This window comes from Megalobrama amblycephala, linkage group LG6 (genome assembly GCF_018812025.1).
Source record: "Megalobrama amblycephala isolate DHTTF-2021 linkage group LG6, ASM1881202v1, whole genome shotgun sequence".
Lineage (NCBI taxonomy): Eukaryota > Metazoa > Chordata > Actinopteri > Cypriniformes > Xenocyprididae > Megalobrama > Megalobrama amblycephala.
This window is the reverse complement of record NC_063049.1, coordinates 31076685-31096858: the sequence shown is the minus strand read 5'-3', so window position 1 is coordinate 31096858 and position 20174 is coordinate 31076685. Positions and strand designations below refer to the sequence as shown.

At 38.3% G+C, this 20174-nt stretch overlaps 2 protein-coding genes across 9 annotated transcripts in view; both read left to right on the top strand.

Moving 5' to 3' along the window:
- The window catches only part of fhip1b (FHF complex subunit HOOK interacting protein 1B), a 29125-nt gene extending 22235 nt beyond the window's left edge, over positions 1-6890 (top strand). Inside the window, exons 6-13 of the mRNA XM_048193922.1 lie at positions 330-575; positions 732-899; positions 1028-1107; positions 1555-1724; positions 1847-3151; positions 3261-3439; positions 3960-4122; positions 5092-6890. Coding sequence (XP_048049879.1) covers positions 330-575; positions 732-899; positions 1028-1107; positions 1555-1724; positions 1847-3151; positions 3261-3439; positions 3960-4122; positions 5092-5402 — 2622 coding nt within the window. The 3' untranslated portion in view covers positions 5403-6890. The remainder of the gene's footprint in view (positions 1-329; positions 576-731; positions 900-1027; positions 1108-1554; positions 1725-1846; positions 3152-3260; positions 3440-3959; positions 4123-5091) is intronic.
- Positions 6891-11030: 4140 nt separating this feature from the next.
- LOC125270392 lies at positions 11031-19545 on the top strand. 8 transcript variants are annotated; one of them, XM_048193914.1, is made up of 5 exons: positions 11039-11111; positions 12298-12355; positions 12700-12772; positions 13361-13846; positions 14245-19545. In XM_048193914.1, exon 5 carries the CDS (start codon positions 14304-14306, stop codon positions 16983-16985), a length of 2682 nt encoding a protein of 893 aa, XP_048049871.1. In that variant the 5' UTR covers positions 11039-11111; positions 12298-12355; positions 12700-12772; positions 13361-13846; positions 14245-14303; the 3' UTR covers positions 16986-19545. The 8 variants fall into 8 exon arrangements, with proteins under 8 accessions (XP_048049877.1, XP_048049871.1, XP_048049876.1 ...); XM_048193919.1 differs by lacking the exon at positions 13361-13846; XM_048193918.1 differs by lacking the exon at positions 12298-12355 and having other exon boundaries at positions 11053-11111; positions 13361-13411.
- Positions 19546-20174: the final 629 nt, after the last annotated feature.

Sequence of the window (20174 nt, the reverse complement as noted above, 5' to 3'; positions counted from 1 at the left end):
CTGTACTCACATGAACCGATTTAAATATGTTTTTAGTACATTAATGGATCTTGAGAGAGGAAGTGTCATTACTCCCTATGGAGGCCTCACGGAGCCATCGGATTTAATTAAAAATATCTTAATTTGTGTTTCGAAGATTAACGAAGGTCTTACGGGTGTGGAACGGCATGAGGGTAAGTAATAAATGACAGAATTTTCATTTTTGGGTGAACTAACCCTTTAATCAGGCTTTAAATCTATCACCAGCTGATGTTTATAAGGCAGAGGTTACTTGGTGAACTTTATGTAATGTTGGCAACTTATTTTTACTTTCTTCTTTTTTCCCCCAGGTGCTAGCGACAGGGCTGAGTGGACTATATTCATCCCTGCCACGGAAGATTGAGGTACGGGGCGATGACTGGCATGCACTGCGGAGGGAGGACTGGATGGGCGTCTCCTCTCTAGTGCTGTTCATGAACAGTCTTGAATTCTGCAATGCTGTAGTACAGGTGGCACACCCTCTTGTGCGCTGCCAACTCCTTGACTACCTCCACAACGGCTTCCTGGTGCCAGTCATGGGCCCCGCTCTGCACAAGGTGAACCACAATGAACTGGGCCATGTTTGGCATAAATGGCTGTTTCCATATTCATTCACTATACAACATTGTTTTGAATGGATTATTGAATGGAATTAATTTTTTCTTATTTTGTTTTCCTCTCTTTTTCTCTGTCTTTTATGGTTCCTCTGTCAGTCGTCGGTGGATGAGATGATAGCAAGCACGGCATATCTGGATTTGTTTTTACGCAGTATCACAGAAACTTCCCTCCTTAAGACCTTCCTGCGCTTCATTCTGTTGCATCGCCATGACAACGACACCATCCTCGATACATTACTCACACGCATCAGCAGCAATTCACGGGTCAGTTTTCCACACGCTATATATGGGTTGCATGTATAGATGGAAAAGACACTGTTTTGTCAGTGCTGTTGGCTATGGGAATGTGGAGCGTTGTTACTAAAGTTGCATTTTCCTCCCTCTCTCTGAAGCTGTGCATGGTCTCTTTGAGTCTGTTCAAGACATTGCTCAGTCTCAACTGTGAAGACCTCATGCTCCAGCTTGTTCTCAGGTATTTTGTGTGCTTGGGTGTGTGAATCATTTTGCAAGAAACTGTCACTTTTGATTAAATTGAATGCATCCTTGCTGTGTAGATAGTGCAAAGACATTTATAATGCTACAAAATACATCTATTTCAAATACATGCTTTTCTTTTAAAATGGTTTATTAGTATTAGTTCATATTGGTATCATTTTTGGATTATCAAGACTAGAAATGGTTTTTTGAAAGTTCAGCTTTTGCCATCACAGGAATCATTTATATTTTAAAATATATTAAAATATAAAACAGTTATTTTAACTTGTATTATTAATAATTGTATTAAATACAATATAGTGTAGATCATGTATAAATGTCATATGTGATAGGATTATAGTGTATTATTAGTGGGTTTATTAGGCAAGTGTCACTATTGCTCAAACTTTTTTATTTAAAGCTGCTATGATTTGTGTCTCTCCAGGTATCTGTTGCCATGCACACATGTAATGCTGAGTCAGCGGAGGGCAGTCAGAGAAACAGACCTCTATGGCAAATCAGCTGACAAGTTCCTTTCCCTCATACCAGAATGCTGCAGAATCACTTCAGCACCCTCTAGTGAGCGGGATGATGAACCTGCTTTTTGGGGAAAGGGTAAGAGTAAGCATGTGTCAGGCACATTTATGGACACAATAGATGTGCTTTTAGACTTCTGATAAAAAAATTGCCGCTGTTCATACCTCCAAAATGTATTTTCTGTCTGTTTTTGCCTATAGTGTTGGGTAGTCCTACTTCAGAGTCACCAGTTCACCCCAGACCCAGCACTCCTTCCCGCCTTGCTCTCTTTATTCGACAGCAAAGCTCAGGAGGCCAAGCCAACTCATCTGGCTCGGAAAATGCTCCCTCTTCTCCTCGTGGTAGTGTTTCTTCCCCTCTTTCTTCTGACAGCCCCATGCACCAACTCCCAGATGCTTCAGAAGGAGAGACTGGCTACCTAGAGTATCTGCGTGATGCTCGGAAGGGTATTGAGCTCTGCTCCTGGGCCTGTCGAGACTGGTCGGCACCTTACGATGGAGAAAATCCCTCTCCAAACTCTGTTCCTCCTCCACCTCCCCCTCCTACGTCCAACCCCTCCCTCAGTGTGGTACCAGAGCATTTCTCTGTAATGGACCCCGCTCAGCAGAGGGCAGCAGTGGTGGCTGCAGCTCGTGCCGAGTGGAGCAGTTCAGATCGAGATAGTGGAGAGTGGGATGTTACCATCAGCAAGAACTGTATCAGTCTCACACCCCGCAGTAAGAAACGCAGCCTTCTTCCCAGCTCTGTACCCCTACAATCTTCATCTTCTGCATCAGTCTCTACAGAAATATCAGGTGCTGTGGAAACCGTGTCCCAACACTCTCATTCGGCACCTCATCCAGCACTCTACAATGGGATGGGGCAGGTGGAGTTCACAGACAGTGTGGATGAGAGAATGGAGGTTAAGAAAGTGAAGAGGGAGTCGGATGTAAATAGCAGCGTGGTTGAGTTGGGGATGAATGGGTCAATGGGTATGGGCCCAGTCGACTACAATGATTTCCATGTAGGGTCGGCGCTGAAATCATCTCAGGTGCAGTTGAAGCCACATCTGCAACATCAAACCTCTGTGCCCTCCTCTGCCCAAGAGTGTCTGCAAAGCGAGAGCCAGAGATTGTCTCCTGTTCTTGGCTTGACAGAGACCTCCACAGTGGCCCGGGACAGCAAGGGTCCGGAGTCCGTTGAGCGTCTGATTGAGGAGTTGCTGGAGCGGGCGCCGTCAGAGCCATTATCTGGTGACTCGAAATGCCAGGGAATCAGCATTGAGGCTTTCCACCAAGAGCTGAGGGAGCTGGAGGAACGTGTAAGAGAGAGAAGGGTTCTTTCACGTAGCTCGGAGGAGTCCTCTCGGGAATCCCGTGCCGCTCCTGCTCCCAGCCTGACAGATGAGGACTGTCTTCCGGTGGAGACTGAGCAGCGCTCCAGTGAAACAAAGCCTGACAGCTCTACCACTGGGGTATTTAGCCCCGCACGACCCCTCGGACAACCTCTTGCTCAACCGTACACAGGTTCTCGATGTAGAGATGACCAAATTAAAGATTTGAGTGCTTATGTTACTTGTCCAAGTTCAGCAAGAGCTAACCATAAGTCACTGGTTCCGCTTCTCCCTCTGTGTAGGTCCATTTATAACAGTCCTGTTCAGTAAACTGGAGAGTATGATGCAGAACTCCCTATATGTGAACATTTTGCTGACGGGCGTTGTGTTCCAGCTGGCCTGTTACCCTCAGCCACTCCTACGCTCTTTCCTCCTCAACGCCAACATGGTGTTTCAGCCCAGCGTTAAATCACTCATACAGGTAATGCATTAAGGACAAATATGACAAATCCATCAGCATGGCTGCTTGATATGAAATATGCAGTGATTGAAACATTCTCAGTTGCTCTTTTTATTGGTTTCTACATTTTCTGATCAGAACCAGGAAATCAAAACTCTCTTAAAACTCTCTTAAAACATGATCCTGGTTTTAAACAGTTAATTGGTGTACATTATTTCAAAGAAAACCAAAGAATCTTTTTTCATAACCGTCTTCACCTCACAATATTTTTCTGTTTTATGTTGACTGAAAATCTCAAAAACTGCTTGTTTTATTTTGATTTAACTGCCTCTGGCATTTTTTTGTTTGTTTGTTTGTTTGTTTGTTTTTTTTTTGTTTTTGTTTTTTGTTCTTTTATAATCATTTTAATATGTTTATTGTTCTTGTGTATAGTTTGAGTAAGCAATTAATTTACAATTTGACTGAAACTTAAATCCATTGCATCAAAAGGAATATCCAAGATGCTGATTTTACCTTTACTCCTTTTCTTTCCACTCCTTAGGTGCTGGGGTCAGTAAAAAATCGCATAGAGGCATTTGCAGCAACGCACGAAGATTTCCCTGCCATGTTAAGAAAGGCTCGCCGCTTTCTGGTTGCGAGAGGAAAGTTAGAATGGTCCGACTCACCCATGGGAGTGCCTAGCCTCCGTCGATCAGACTCATTAAGTAGGTGAATGAGAGGCAATGAAATCTCTCAGAAACAAAAATAAGAAATCATGGTTTATTGTGTTTGAGATGTTTGATGTGATGTTTTTGTGACATTTGCTTTTGTAAAGGATAATGAACAATCAGTTGGTCATTATCACAATATAAACCTTGAAAGTAATTTGAATTCAGGGTTCCCGTGGGCCCTTAAACTGTCTTAAATTTAAAGTTTAATTAAATTTAAGGCCTTAAAGTGTTAGTTCACCCAAAAATGAGAATTCTGTCATCAATTACTCATCCTCATGTCGTTTCACACCTGTAAGACATTCGTTCACAAATTAAGATATTTTTGATGAAATGCGAGAGCTTTCTGACCTCTGATAGACTGCAACATTATTACTACTTTCAAGGACCAGAAAGGTAGTATTAAAGACTTGGTTAAAATAGTCCATGTGACTACAGTGGTTCAACCTTAATGTTATGAAGCATCGAGAATACTTTTTGTGTGCAAAAAATAAACAAAAATAATGACTTTATTCAGCATGTCTGTCTTCTCTTTCATGTGTGTCTCCTACACGGTTCATGTAGTAAACATAGTGCAGCTCTTCCGGGTTCTACGTCAGAATGCCCGCTTAGTATTGGCCGATACCGACAAATTATTAGTACGGTATTATACGGTATTATTAGTATTTTTGTTACACAATAAACTGTATCTGGCATTTAATTCAACATAAACTCTTCTCAGGTGGCTTCTCTCTGGCCACCTGTCACAGTGTATAGATTTTGAATTTTAAATTTTGAAATTTTAATTTTAAAATCTTTGTAGATACCCTGTGGATTTTTATTATATTCAGTCTTCAGGTTAATGGGGATGGTTCACATACCTTTCAACTCATTTGTAAAATGCTGAGGAGGAATAATAATGCATAAGGCATCTTAACTTTGTTTTTTTTTCCTTTTCTTCTCTTCATGACTCTTTCTCTCCCACAGTTAAAAGCCGAAAGCCATCTCTGGGCGATCTTATCTTGAGGCACACCAACAGTCCTACGAGAGCTCGACATGCAGCTCAGTTGGCCTTGGCCCACGTAAGAGATGGAGGGCAGTCCCTGCACAGTGCTTTGTTCCGGGGTGGCGCGGCCGGTGGGGCCTCTGGCCTGGAGAAGCAGGCAGAGGCACTAAGGGTGAAAAATGCAGTCTACTGTGCTGTCATTTTCTCCGAGTTTCTCAAAGAGCTCGCAGCTCTTACACAGGAGCATGCCGTAGCCCTACCCTTCCCACCCAGTCAAGGCACTGAGGAATAACGCCAGGACAAAATTTGTTTCCAAATTTCCACTGTTCCTGGCACTGACCTGTAGACTAATATATCCCTGAGATTTTTCAAGCAAACAGTCTTTTTTTTTTCTTTTCAAGGGACATGATGCACTCAAAGAGACAGGAAAATCAATTGCTCATAAAGGTGATGAGAGGTCATCTCTTGTTAATAATCTCATGTTCATAATGTATTTTTTTTTTTAATTGTACAGGACCATTTATCCATTAAGCTTTAGGAAATTGTGCATATAAATCTTGTATATAGTCTATATAAAATATCTATGTGCATAATGATTTTTGTACACTCAAAGAGACTTGCATCCTTTAAGCTGGAGGAATTTGGCCGTAAACTTGCACTCCCTACGTTTCTGTCACTTCAGAGACTAGCTAATGTAGACTCACTACACACAGTTCTTTTAAACTTTTATGGGTGCAGAAGTGCCATTTACATTTTAGCAATGTTGAATGGTTATTTTGTCTTTTATAGAGTATAGGTCTGTAAGATCACACCAGAATATATCAGAAATCATCTGGCCTTTTTTAAAGGATGAGGCAACAAGTCCTCAGTATTGCAGCAGAAATTGCCTCTTTATGTATACATGTCTGAAAAAAATCAACAATTGACAAAATACCCAACATGCTCTGCCAATCTCTAGCACACATCTTTTTTTAGTCCAGCAGCTAGAGTGACGTTAGAGCTTGTAAATAGGGTAGAGGGTTCATTTCCCTAGCCTCTGTCCCTATAAAATTTAGCATTGATGGACAGTTTGTGTTTTAAAATTTTAGTTTTCATTCTCTGTGCAGCAGCTCATATTTTAGGACAGATTTTAGGGTGAGTTTCTGGCTGTTTTTTGGAAATGCATATGGTACATTCACCCAGCATGACATTACATATCATCAGTTTCTGGAAAGGCACTGATTTTTCTGCCCACAAAGATCTCCTCCTATACTGGATGTTAGCGTCCCTTTTGGCGTCTGACTAGGTGCTAATGTCTTAAATTTTTGACTGGTATGAGCAAAGAGAAGCTTGCTTAATAATTACCTGTCCCTTTAAGGAGTGAGCCAAGTTATGTGAATCATAAGCCATCTTAGTGTTGAAACAAAGTTTTTTTTCTTTTTCTTTTTCTTTCTTTCTTTCTGTTCATTACTTGATTTTGCTAGTGTTATGGAGTATGAAAGAAATCAGCCGTAAAGTGTGCATACTGCATAGTGGGAAAAACTGCCACAAGACGTTTAACTTTTTGATTTATTGCCAAAATACTTCAGACACTTTAATTTTTAGAATGGAAGTTAAGGACATGCATGCGTGTTTGTTTTTAACAGTGTGTGCGCGTGTGTGTGTGTGTTATTATTATTTTACGGTATCGTTTTTGCCCCTTGTTCCAAATGTCTTAGAAAAAGTGTGTTAGAGAGAAAAAAAGCTGATCTGAAATCATCCATTCAAGAGCTCTTTTTTCATGTACAAGCCATATGCACATTACCTCAGTTAGGCTACTTAATTTTCGTTCCATGCGGTATTCTTGCTGCTTCACTTGTGTTAGTTTCAATGATTCTGTTCAATCAAATATCATTTAAATTTTCAATCAGTTTATAGATGTAGAAGCAGACAACTTAAAGTGTTAGTTCACCCAAAAATGAAAATTCTGTCATTAATTACTCACCCTCATGTCGTTCCACACCCGAAAGACCTTCGTTCATCTTCGGAACACAAATTAAGATTTTTGATGAAATCTGAGAGGTATATGACTCGTCCATAGACAGCAATATAATCAACACTTTCAAGGCCCAGAAAAGTACTAAAGACATTGTTAAAGCGATGAGAATACTTTTGGAAAAAAAAAAAAACTTTATTCAACAATATCTTCTCTTCTGTGGCATTCTCTTACATTGTTTACGTCCAGTACTTCCAGGTTCTACGTCACAACTCTGACTCATTATTGGCTGGCTCCTGCGTCAGCATCACACGGAAGCCTTCACTGTGCTTACTGCGGCCACTGCATAAGGATAATGACTGAAGAGAAGAGATTGTTGAATAAAGTCGTTATTTTTGTTTTGTTTTTGCGCACAAAGTGTTCACCACTGCAGTCACGTCGACTGTTTTAACGATGTCTTTAGTACCTTTCTGGGCCTTGAAAGTGTTGATTATATTGCTGTCTACGGACGAGTCATATGCCCCTCGGATTTCATCAAAAATAAGACGAAGGTCTTACGGGTGTGGAACGACATGAGGGTGAGTACTTAATGACAGAATTTTCATTTTTGGGTGAACTAACCCTTTAAGTCAAACTTTTTTCTGATTACCTCTAGCTGCTGAATTGTCAATCCATCCATTCCCCCCCCCCCCCAATCCATCCCTCCACCCGTCCACAGGTCTGTGTGGGACATTAGTGTGATGGTTCTCTGCTTTTGTCGATATCTGAAATGTTTAGCATGTAAATTCCATATTTAAGGATAATGTTAGGCAGTGTTAGTGTCAAGAAAAATACTTTGTGCTCACATCCCTGAAACACTCTAATGTCTGTGTGGGTGAGAAAGATGAAAAAGGAAGATAAAGAGCAAGAGGTTGAAGGATGAAATGGTACGTATATGTTAGTGTTCAGTTATCTCTATGGAGACAGTGGATATTACACACAGTTTCTAAGTTAGAAATCAAATAGGCCTAAACAAGTTGTGTGTGTCATAAGATACCAATGCACAAGAAACGCCCATTGTTTTGAGGATGTAATTATATGCCTGATGTGGTGCAGATAGCATGTTTTTCTTTTTATACATACTTATATTCAAGTGTTTATGATTTTGAATTTGGGAAAAATCAGGAGCTCAATGATTGTGATGGCTTGTTATTGGAAAGTGTTTGTTTGATCAATATACATTGCACAATTTTTAAGTTGATTATTTTTTTTTATTTTTATTTTATTTTTTGTAATTGGTTTCCTTTTTTATTTTACTCTGTCCATTTGTTTGAATGAAGCGTTGATGTTGACAAGGACTTCTGCGACTTGTTATCTATGCAAACTGGTTTCTGTGTTTCAGAGTAAGTGAAGATGGTTAAACAAACAAACTAAATTTGCAATCTGGAACCCCACTTCAATAATTTACTTATCCCTTATCTATTCAATAATCTACTGGACTGTATGGAAACTCATGCAAAATAATGAATGTTGTCAAAATATTTTTCTATATTTAAAATGGAGGAGGAAAGTGGAACTGAATGGAGATTTAAATCAACGATACAAACCTTCAAAGACAAACAAACACTAAAAGGGAATGTTTTTATTAATTTATAAATGTTTTACCTGGCAATACCTTTGGCTTCTTGGTCTTTATTTCTCATGAGTTTATTTAGACGTGATCCTGTGTTATTTATGGTTTGAAATGATGTAATTGATTGCGAATACATTAGACAAAATGGTCAAAAAATATGTGAAATATGAACAAAACAATCACATTTCCTGAATATACACTTCATCCTTTCTCTGATCTGTTGCATGGACTTCAGCAGAATATTTTTTTCTTTGATGAATCTGGTCTTTGAAAATAAATGACACTGAGTAAGTTCACTTTGGATGGTGCATAGACTTGTTTTAAGCTGCAGATTAGAAGAAACATTAAATATTATCTTGTCAGAACATTGACCCAGTTCACTCTGAGCCTCCATGCTCATTAATGGGATTCTCTTCCTTCCACTATATCATTATTTTCTCTTCCTCATCTTCTGATAGAAGTCTTGCTTCTCTTCACTGTAAAAAGGAACATAGACAGAGGATATAGGAAAGATAAGCACCGGGTCATGCCACAAAATCCCTGTTGTAAAGATATCCAAAGATTCTAACCACAAGATTTGGTCTACGTCAGCGTTTTTCAGGTATTTCTTTTGTTTTGCATAATTTTCATGCTGTGACAGTAAAATTTTCCAGTACGTTTAAGAAATAAGTGCAGAATAAAGTTATGTTTTAAATGGCAAAAACACAACATTGTTACCCACTTGTAATAAAATGTTCTTTTGTCTAACTTTTCCTACATGCTTTCCAAGTAGCCCACCAGTTGTTTTTTTTTTTTTCTTCTTCTTCTGTTTTTTTGATGTACACACTACTGTTCAAAATGTTTGGGGTCAGTAAGAAAAAAAAAAAGTATAGCATTTTCACTAAATAAGTAAATATGCAGCTCAGCTGTTTTCAACATTGATAGTAATAAGAAATGTTTCTTGAATCAGCATATCAGAATGATTTCTAAGGGATCATGTGACATTGAAAACTGGAGTAATGATGCTAAAAATTCTGCTTTGCCATCATAAATTACATTTCAAAATATTTGAACTTTTTACTGTATTTATTTTAAAGAGACTTCTTGCAAAAACATTACCTCAAACGTTTGAACAGTAGTGTATATGAAATGAAAATTCTGGTATTCATGAACACTTGCAGGTTCAATTATAGATTAATGTACTATACCTGAAATAATAAGTTCAACCTAATGTAATGTTGAATGAAGGCATAAACTAATCAGTATCTATTGAAATGCTAACAATGGCTATGACTAAGTCATACAATAACCATCTTACGTAGCTACACTTTAGTACATGTATGATAAACTGGATCAAATGGGTTCCTTAACAAAGACGTGTGAATTAAACCATTTTAGTCATCACACCTTTGCAACTTTTGCTCTCAAACCCATTTGCAGTTTCAAAATGAACAAAATTGGATGGAGCTGGATTTATTGCACTTCAACATTTACACAGACAATCCAGTGAGATACAATAACCCCCTTTAATGAAATGAAATTAAATTTGATCAAAGTGATAAGGTTTGCCCCTTCACATGAATTGTAATTGTGCTAATTTATTTATACATGTTAATTAATAACACTTGTACGTTCGATAGTTAAAGTGGCCATTGTTCACATGTGACTGCAGCTGTGTCTCATGAACTTGTTGACCTTCATTAACCATAATTTCATGTTGAAGTATTAATCAATCTAGTACATGATTTTTTTTATGTTATTGTTAAGCGTAACTAATGAACCCTGACTTTAGATAATACAAGAGATTTCTGCAATCTTTGGCTTCCTGAGGTGCCATATACATATGCATAAAGCAAGTTTATTTCAACAACTGCCTGTAGAAGCAACCAGTTTCTTCCATTTGTACTATGGACCTGTACAGTCTCTGGGCTGTATCAGAAGTCTTGATTAGTTAAATGACTTCATAGATGTACAGTGTGAAGAGCACACTTTGATATACAGCCAAAGGTCCTCAAACTCCCACATGATTGCTATTTTATTGATTAGACATGTGACTCACAGAGCGAGGAAAAAAAAGAGAAAATTTCCATTTCCATTTTCATTTTTATGTAAATAAATGCATGATTAATTAAAGTTTATAAAGTACATACAACTTAATTTAAAATAATAATAATGATAATAATAAATGGCATACCAAAGAAATGATCACTGTATGGAGTCTATACGTTTGAAACTTATGGCGTTGAAAAATACTAAGTATGAGGAATTTAATGATGCTTGATTGGAAGTCCCTGAAATTCTTTTAATGGCACGTTGCAAACACCAAGATTACTGGTAGTTAATTGAATTAGTTGTGTACTGTTTCCTAGCAACAGTGGGACAACTAGCAAGAGGGGAAAAAAAACTGCGTGAGAGACAGGAGGGCAGTGGTGAAAGAGTAAGTGAAAGACAAACAGGTAAGACAACTTTAATTTTTATCATTGAAGACCACTTTTTTGATTAGTAATAAACAGTCAAATACCAAGTTTTTTTTCTGGTTGGTTTTGGGTTGAACAACACTTTATAATTTTTCTTCTTTTAATGATCAATTAAATTGTAAATTGTCATACATACAACGGAATTAAATGTTTCACAATGCTTTTAAAGTGCAGTTAATGAATAGAATTGTGAACTGCTTACGTTATGTTTATGGTAATACTTTACAATAAGGTTCAATAATAACTACATTAGTTAACATGAACTAATAATGAACTGCACTTATACAGCATTTATTAATCTTTTTTAATCTTGTTAACATTAGTTAATGCAATGTGAACTAATATGAACAACTGTATTTTCATTAACGTTAACAAAGATTAACAAATACAGTATTGCTCATGATTAGTTCATGTTACATTAACTAATGTTTAACTAATGAACCTTACTGTAAAGTGTTACCATGTTTATTTTGTTATAAAATAATAAGATGGAAATTATTTATGTTGTTATCTGGCACTGCCAGTTTGCAGTTTGTTTAGTGGAATAGTCCTTTTACTTGATTGCTTTTGCCTAAAGATAAAGATTTTGTTTGGTAATGGTTGTTTGTACACTAAAAATAGTTGCTTTTACTTTTTTCACTGTCCTTCTTGTGCAAAGCCAATACGCAGAGTTCATCTGCAGCAACCCCTCATAGATAATGTAAGAAGTAATGTGAGAGGATACCTACAGAAAAGACATTGGAGAACACATAAACACATGCACCATATCAGATGACTTAGCATGTATTGTTACAATTATGCAAATGACTGTTCACATTTGTAATGCAATGGTGTATTCTCCAGTTTTCTAAATTAGCGTACAAAAGACATTAATTTACCTTGACTGTGGCAACCTTAGTCAACTTCTCTTTTTTTCAAAGATTTATACATCTTCACCCAAATAGTAAAAATAAAATGTAAAATCACTTGAATATCACCAGTGCTTAAAAAGCTTTAGCTTTTGTTTGTCAGACTTTAGGCCTTTTTTTTATACAAAACTACACACAGAGGCAACTTTGCTGATTTGGCAAATAGGGTGACAGTGAACAGTCCCTTATGTCATTATTCTAGATATTTTCCTGCTTGGCATTCTTGCTGACATCTATATCCCTACTCTGTTTTATAGCACTGTCTCTCGAACAGAACCAATCAGGAAAAGTGCCATTAAAATAGCATTACACAAAGTAGGTTCTGTCTCAAATTGTATGAATACATGAATGTGAAGTGTGAGGGGGAAAATATTGTACTAGATTACACAGGAGAAAATTTTGTTGTTAAACTTTCTTTAGTTCATTGTAGATTCCCATTTATCCCACTTATAGTGTGTAAGATGTATTTTTAATCTTAGAGCAACTGCATTATGCTTAAAATGCAACTCAAGTACATACTGCTATCAAACGGTATATTCACAGCATGAAAATTCATGTCCTCTGAAAATAACCTAATTTTCTTTACTTGCAATATCTCTTCCTTCCACTACACATGCACACTTTGGACTCGACTACTTTGTACCTCATCATGAATTAAGTATTAGAGCGTTGTGCCTGATGTCACTCTGGGCCTGAAGATCTGAGAAATAAGACTGCAGAGTGAGAATACAAGTGAGAAATGGAGAGCAAGTGCACTTCTCAGTTTTGTGATGACATTTTTTTTTTTCGTTTTAGTCTGTCTTTTGCCTCCCACATATGTGCTGTCCTCTTTCGTTCACTGCCTGCCTCCCTGAATTTGAAATGCTAATTATCTCCTCAGTGCTAGAAATATTCTGACTCTCTTTCTTCTATCTGTCTCTCCCTCTCCTTTGCTTGCATTTGTCTGTCTGCCACACTTTCTCTGTGTGTTTTGCAGCAGTCTCTCTAGCCATCCCTTGGTTCCCTCAATTCCTCAGTTCTGTCAGAGTTTCTCAGCTTTCCATCTGTCAGTCAAGGTCAAAGTTTTTATTTAATTTTTTTTATTACTATTTTTTATCACATACACACCAGTAGAGTCAGTGGGAAAGAAATATTTTCTTTGCAATTCTTAAATTGGCAAAGTAATAAGTAGAAATAATAATAATTATAATAATGAACTGCAAAAAAAAATCAGTAGCATAATCATCTAAATTTTCCATAATAGCTGATCCATTGATAATATAAAGACAGTCAGAGAAGACAAACAAAATGTGTATTCTTTGTTCTCTGGTCTCGTTTCAGATGTGTTCAGCAACTGTTCTGCAAGACAGCAAACCATATCAAATTACCAAAGTAAGCTGCTTAAGGTTTCCTACTTTCAGTCAGTACAACAGTCTGAAACAATGGGCTGAGTGTTGTTTTTATCTCCAAGAAACATCTTAGATATAACATTTAAAAAGGGTAAGATGAAAACTTTTTCTCCTAAGGCCTTTTGTTTGCAATAATTGAGGTAATAGTTGAGGTAATAATTGAGTATCGCATTAAACGTGTATCAGCACATTCCTTCCTGCACTAATTATAAGTAATGCATTTAACGCTATATTAAAATTATTTTAATTGATGTATTATTGTTTATTTTTACAGTTATCTTTATGTTACAGTTATCTTTATGTTGTCATGGCTGCTGTTGTCATGACTGTGGTTGCCATATGTTGCAGCAGAGCAACTACGTCTTCTTTTTTCCTACATTATCTATAATGAGAGAATGTATTTATTTTGATCACATAGGTAGGTCTCTGCATTTTCATTTTCACTCTGAGACTACAGTAAAATATTACAAAACATGCTTCATCGATTTTGCATCCCAAGCTGGACCCTTAAAAGTTTTAAAATTATCTGCTAATTTGAGTGTTTGTAAAATTTGAGTGTTGATGCGCAACCTGTTTGACAGTAAAAATTGATCAAATTAATATCCAAAAAAATAAGATTAATTCTTTCACCTGAGATAGGATCGTTTGATGAATTTCAATTGTTAAAAAATTACATTGAAATTAAATTAATGTGATTACCATAATAATCTTTTTTTATGATAAATACCTTAATATTAAATACAATTTAGTGCAATGAAGCTAATTTTTCTGATTTCCTTAGTATTAATCCCTCTTTTTCTGTACCTCTCTTAACAGGTCCAAAATAGGCCTTGATACAAGTCTCTGCAAATAGCTTCTACAAATTCTCTGCAAAGATGTCCGCTGGCTCTCCACTGAGTAATAAGACTTCACCTAGTACATCTCCACAGCCTCCTCTAAGCCCATCAGCACAGTCAGACATAGAAGGTCATGAGAACACAAAGCCTACTTCTGTAGGATCTTCGTTTTCCTTACCATGCTGGGCTACCCAGGCCCTATGTGATTTGGCAAAATGTGAAACAGACCTCAGGCGACTGCGGGAGCAACAAGTGACTGAAGCGCAGACAGTAGGTCGAGGTGTGGAGCGTGCACTACTTGGAGCACAAAGGGAAGAGCACCGTCTACTGGAAAGGGTAGAACAGGATCACCGGGATCTACAGCGCAGACTGGAACAGGTGCAGAGGGAGAATGGAGCAGCCATAAGGGTTGGACAAAGATTAGTGGACCAGCGATTATATAAAGTCATTAAACTTCGAGAGTTAATAAGAAAAAGTTGTGGTGGTGATGGTAGTAAAGATCGAGAGGGGGATCTGAAGCGGGACCAGCTTCTTAGGGGTGTTACAGAACTGATCCAGCCTTGGGAAGTCTCACTTACACTCAAACGTGTGTCTTTTAAACCAAGTGCCCAACCAAACGCTGTAACCTTTGGTGAGATCAAAGTGCAAGATCACAATGTTCAGCTTCCTGTTGGAGGCTGTGGGCAGCAGGGGCAAATGTGTTCCCTCCATGCCACTGAAGCACGCAGTGGGGCTCATGTTAGTGGAGGAGGCCAGAGCACACCTGATGGAACAAGTCCTGGGCAGAACCAAATCCTATCTCCTGGGCCTAATCCAAGGCACTCATCAACTAGTTGTGGGAACTTGAGGGTTGTCCGGAAGCTCCGTTTGTCAGCCCGAAGTGATGATGAATCAGGGGAAGAAGTAAAACGCCAGTCCCCACAACTGCTTTACAGGTCCCCTAAACAAGTCCCATGTGAACATGATTCATCACAGGAGGATGAGTGTGAATCACCTTCATCTGAATGCAAAGGAGATGAGCTCTTTTTAGCTGTGCCATCACTTAGTCATGGTGAGTTAGAGGCTGAGGATTTTGCTTGTATACAAAATGAACCAATCACACAATTTGCTTCACAGAGAGCAAGAAGGCAAAAAGAACTATCTCCGTCTCCAGAGCAAGGTCACCAAGAACAAGGTGGCTGGTTCTTGAATCAGTTTGACCATAAAAATCATGCCAGAAGGACCGGATCATCAATAGAAACATCACGGTATGGCACACACTCATCACCACAAAGCCCCAGAGAGATAATCTCTAGTCAAGGCAGCAACAACCACTTCTATCGTGGCAGGTCTTGCTCCCAATTAAGTGCATCCTCAGATGACCACCCACAAAACCGTGCACCATCCCCTGCAGACAGTGTAGATTCTGGGTACACTTTCATTGTCAGCTCCCCACGAGATTTCTCCAACTCCTTGCGTCCTACTGCTCGCCTCTCCAGATCAGCTGCTGACCTTTCCTACTGTAACAGACCCCTCAGTGAAACCAGAACACAGCAATCAAGCATATGGACTGGTTCTAAGACTCATATGTCCTCAAGCTCCACCTTCCAAAAAAGAAGCGAGGTGTCACGGACTAAATCCTGTCCTAGTCATGGTAACTTCTCTCAAAAGAACACCCAACAACATCCTACTTGCTCCAGTAGAGTGTCTCGCTCGCTTTCTATGTCTGTTATCGATAACTCATCTCAGAAAAGAATGAACCTCCTTACCGGACGGCAGAATTCTCTAAATGAGAACAGACTGCGGGGAGAGAAGAGTGAGCCAGCCCTCCGAGTGTTAGAGGAGGATGAGGAATCATTGGCACCAGAGGAGGTGCGCCTTGTCCGGCAGTTTGGTAAACAAGGCTCAGGACGTGCTGATCTCACGCTTCCCAGTGGTGTCCACGCAACACCGCAAGGTCAACTGTTCCTTGTGGATTGTGGGAATGCTCGTGTCCAGGTAACTGATGCCCATGGCAACATCCTACAACAAGTGACTTCACCAAGTAACGATTTAGGAGGCTCCTCGCGACGCTGCCGCAATTACTTTGATGTGGCCGTTAATGCCAAGGGTCTGATTGCTCTGAGCTGTGCAGCTGAGAGGGCTCTCCTGATCCTTAGTCGGCATGGGCGTCTCCTTCAAACATTTGGAGGGGGACCCTACATTGCAGGAGTGCCTCGAGATGAGTTGGAAGCACCGAGAGGAGTGACAGTCACCCAAAGAGATGAATTCCTAGTTGCAGATATACGAAAGGGTACTCTTACTGCACTGAAACTTGAACCTAAAACCGGTTCCAGATTGGAACGCACTGTGGTGACTGGTTTCCACAGGCCTTATCTGGTTGCAGCATGCCTGCACTCTGGTCTGGTTGCAGTGTCTGAGCGAGGCAGTGAAATGGGGCAGGAGCCTTGTGTGAAGATATTAGGACCAGCATGGGACACCCTACGAATCCTGGGTGTGTGTTCCAGCTTAGGTCCAGTACTCTCCTGTCCCTGGGGCCTCTGCATTGATAAGGATGGGGCTGTGTTGGTGGCAGACTGGGGAGAAAAACATAGAGTGCTGCTTTATCCTTCTGAAGGGGCAGGACGAGTGATTGTGTCTGATGGACTGAGCAGCCCTCGTGGACTGGCACTTTTACCACATGATCTCCTGGTTGTGTCAGATAGCATGCACCACTGCATTAAAATTTATCAGTACAAATGAATAGTTACCACAAAGCTCAAGATTCAAAAGAAAGAAGTCACTGAATGTGATGAGTTTTGGCAATATATATTTAATTTACTATTTGCTGCCAGTGCAATATCATATTGCATGGCATATAGCAGGGCTCAACAACCTACAATAAGCAATAACAGTAGAGATGAATACAAGTTTGTTGTTTATTGTTGAAAAAATGTTGGAATCCCATACATACCAATTAACCTCTTAATGCAATTCTAGTCATACATCCTGTCCTATAGCAAGCTCTATGGGAAAGCTAACACCTTTAGTTGCAATGAAGCTGTACATGTGCATTGTGCTGCATGACCCATGTATGCATACTTACTTGTGACCAGTTTTTGACCAGAGTATTATTTTGTGGGATATGAAGCTGTACATGTGCATTGTGCTGCATGACCCATGTATGCATACTTACTTGTGACCAGTTTTTGACCAGAGTATTATTTTGTGGGATATTTTGTTGGGTGGAGGTGATGTGTATTTATTTATATACACATGATGTTAAAAATGTTGCTGACACCTGGGTAATAGCTTCACGAAACACTTCACACATTTTGTCACAAAAGGGCATGGAAACATTTTATTTACTTTTTTAATTGAAAACTCAGATAGAATGCAGTAGGTTGACTGACCTTTGCACATAGAAATGTAGATTTTCCTGTGTGTTTGTGCATTGACATTTGTTTTGAATCCTTGGTTGCTTCTATTGCGATTTCTTTAACAATACAGTACATGACTTTGTTGTAATTATACAGGTATATACTATTGACACCGTGGAACCTTACCAGCAGGAGGCAGTAAAGATACATGAACATGTTAATGCATTTTTAATGCTTTGGGATCTTTCATGAATGAAGAATGGAATTAAACCATTCATAATACATGCATATAAATTTATACATTTTATGCTTTCTAAAATATATAAATTTACATATAGTTCAGTGTCTTTTACTGTTCTTAAAATATAACATTAAAGAAGCTTTTCTGTTTGAGCATTTCTGTTCACTATTAATCTGCTTACCCTTAGAATAGCAACAGGAATGTAACTACTGAATGTGAAATATTCTTGGTAAGACTCTGAAATCTTAAAAAGTGAACCAGAACCACTGGAATGTTTTAAATAATTATGAATGTTTTTCCTACTAGTTCAAGAATCCTCAGAGTTCTATAATGACTTGATGAATGAATGAGAGCCTTTTGAAGGGCATGTTGACTAACAAACACACCCAGTCTGATACATCTTTACAGTTTGAATTTAGGCTTAACACAGTCTTTTGGCTTCTTCACAAAGAGCAGGATGGCTATACTCTAATCAAAATGACAGCAGTTTACTTTACTAGGAGGGTCTACATAAGCATGCAGACAGTTGTCACCTCATTTCATGCAGAAAAAAAAAAAAAAAATAGAAATATGTTTCATGATATCCTTCCTGTGCCCTAAAAATGGTTTGTTGTTCAATAGAAATGTTTTCCTCTCCCTTGTTTATGCTCTCAGAGGATGTGGTGTCTCCTTGTCAGGAAGCAGAGCCTTGTCTTTGACTTTGTGTGTGACTGAAGCCGGAATTAATTCAACTAAGGTTCTAATCACAAGTCCACACATCCCTTTTCATGAATGACCTTCAACAGTGGTTTAAGACACACTTTCATAGTTTATTTTTATGAGTGTGGGATGTGAAATTGTGAGAAAACATGGGTAGATGAACTTCCCAGAAAGCAGAACCTGTTCCACCTGCTCCATTCTAGAATTGTTGTAGGAAGTTATATATTTTTAACAATAAATATTTTAATAGTAAGTTTTCAGATTTTTTGTTTTATTTCTTTTTTAGAGATAGAATCGATTTTATTCTATTCTAGTCTAGTGTGTTTTATTATGACTTACTGTAACAGGAATAATAGAAAAAAAAAGTTTTACACCACCATCTTGTCTGAGAGATCCCATATAATGGTTGCAATGAATAAGGCATCTAAGAATGTTATTTAGAAAGGAATGTTAGATGGCCCTTAAAACGTCTCAAATAAAAATGTATCCTGCGGTGTCTAAAAGAAAAAAAAAATCCCACCTATAAAAGAACTGGGTGCAAGTTGTCCTTCATTATAGAGGAATGCCTGAGTTTGCATTTTGTCTACCAACCCTAAACCACATCAGCCCACATAGGGTAAAGTTATGTCTTGGAATAAAAAAAAGAAAGAACACAGATAACTAACTTTCAAAATGGAAATGACATGCTTTAAAATGTTTCAGTAGTCTGAGAAATTAAAATGTCTCAAAGAGAATGATAATGACATAGCGAACCTTTTGATATTGTGTTTATGAGGCCTAGCTTGTTGTAACAGTAACAGTTTTACCACAAGTCTCAGTGTGCAGCTGCATATTTGAGATCCTCATGCAACCTATAATAATGTACTTATGGATAATTATTAATATGGAGCTTTTCTCTAGAAGACAAAGTAGAGGAAGGGTTTGTCACTGTTTTTGTGTTGTGCATGTCTTAATGAAATTTACCACTGGTCTATCCATGTAAGAATTAAAAAATAATAATAATTGCAGTGTGTGCTTGTGTGTAACAGTTTCTTGAATATGGGTGGCTGTTTTTGCTGAATCCTATGGCTATTGTGTGTATATTACAGTATGAGCAGTATTTGTTGCTGCATGTGCAATAGGCAAAATGCCAAAAGAGTGGCATTTTGCTTGTTGCACACACAGCTACAGTTGTTTGCTTTGAGGGGATTTATGGAAGTAGCAAGTAAACTTTAGAGGGGCAATAAAAAATACCCTTCACAGGGAGAGATGTCTGTGTGTGTCAGAGAGAGAGAAGAAATAAGTGTTAACCATTACTGAAGATGTACAAATAAGGAAAAGCTCATTGAAGAATGTGTAACTTTTCGCATTTAGAGCATGGGAGAAATATGGGCTACACACCAACTCAAAATGGCAGAAAACATCGGAATTCTTTTTCTTTTTTCTTTTCCTGTATTGAAAATGAATATCCATGTTCACATTAATGCTCCTGTTGAGTTATAAACTAAACATTTTTCCTTCCACAAACTTTCAAAGCTCATTCATTCTCTCTTGTATTCAGAGTCATTTCTGTACACTACAGTGCAATAAAAAAAAATAAAAAAAAAACTGTCTAAATATTTCCTTGTGTGTTTCATGTTACCATACCGCTTT

Bases quoted from the DNA above. Each gene is read 5' to 3' on its own strand.
- LOC125270392 (XM_048193920.1), top strand. From the start codon at position 14,304: ATGTCCGCTGGCTCTCCACTGAGTAATAAGACTTCACCTAGTACATCT.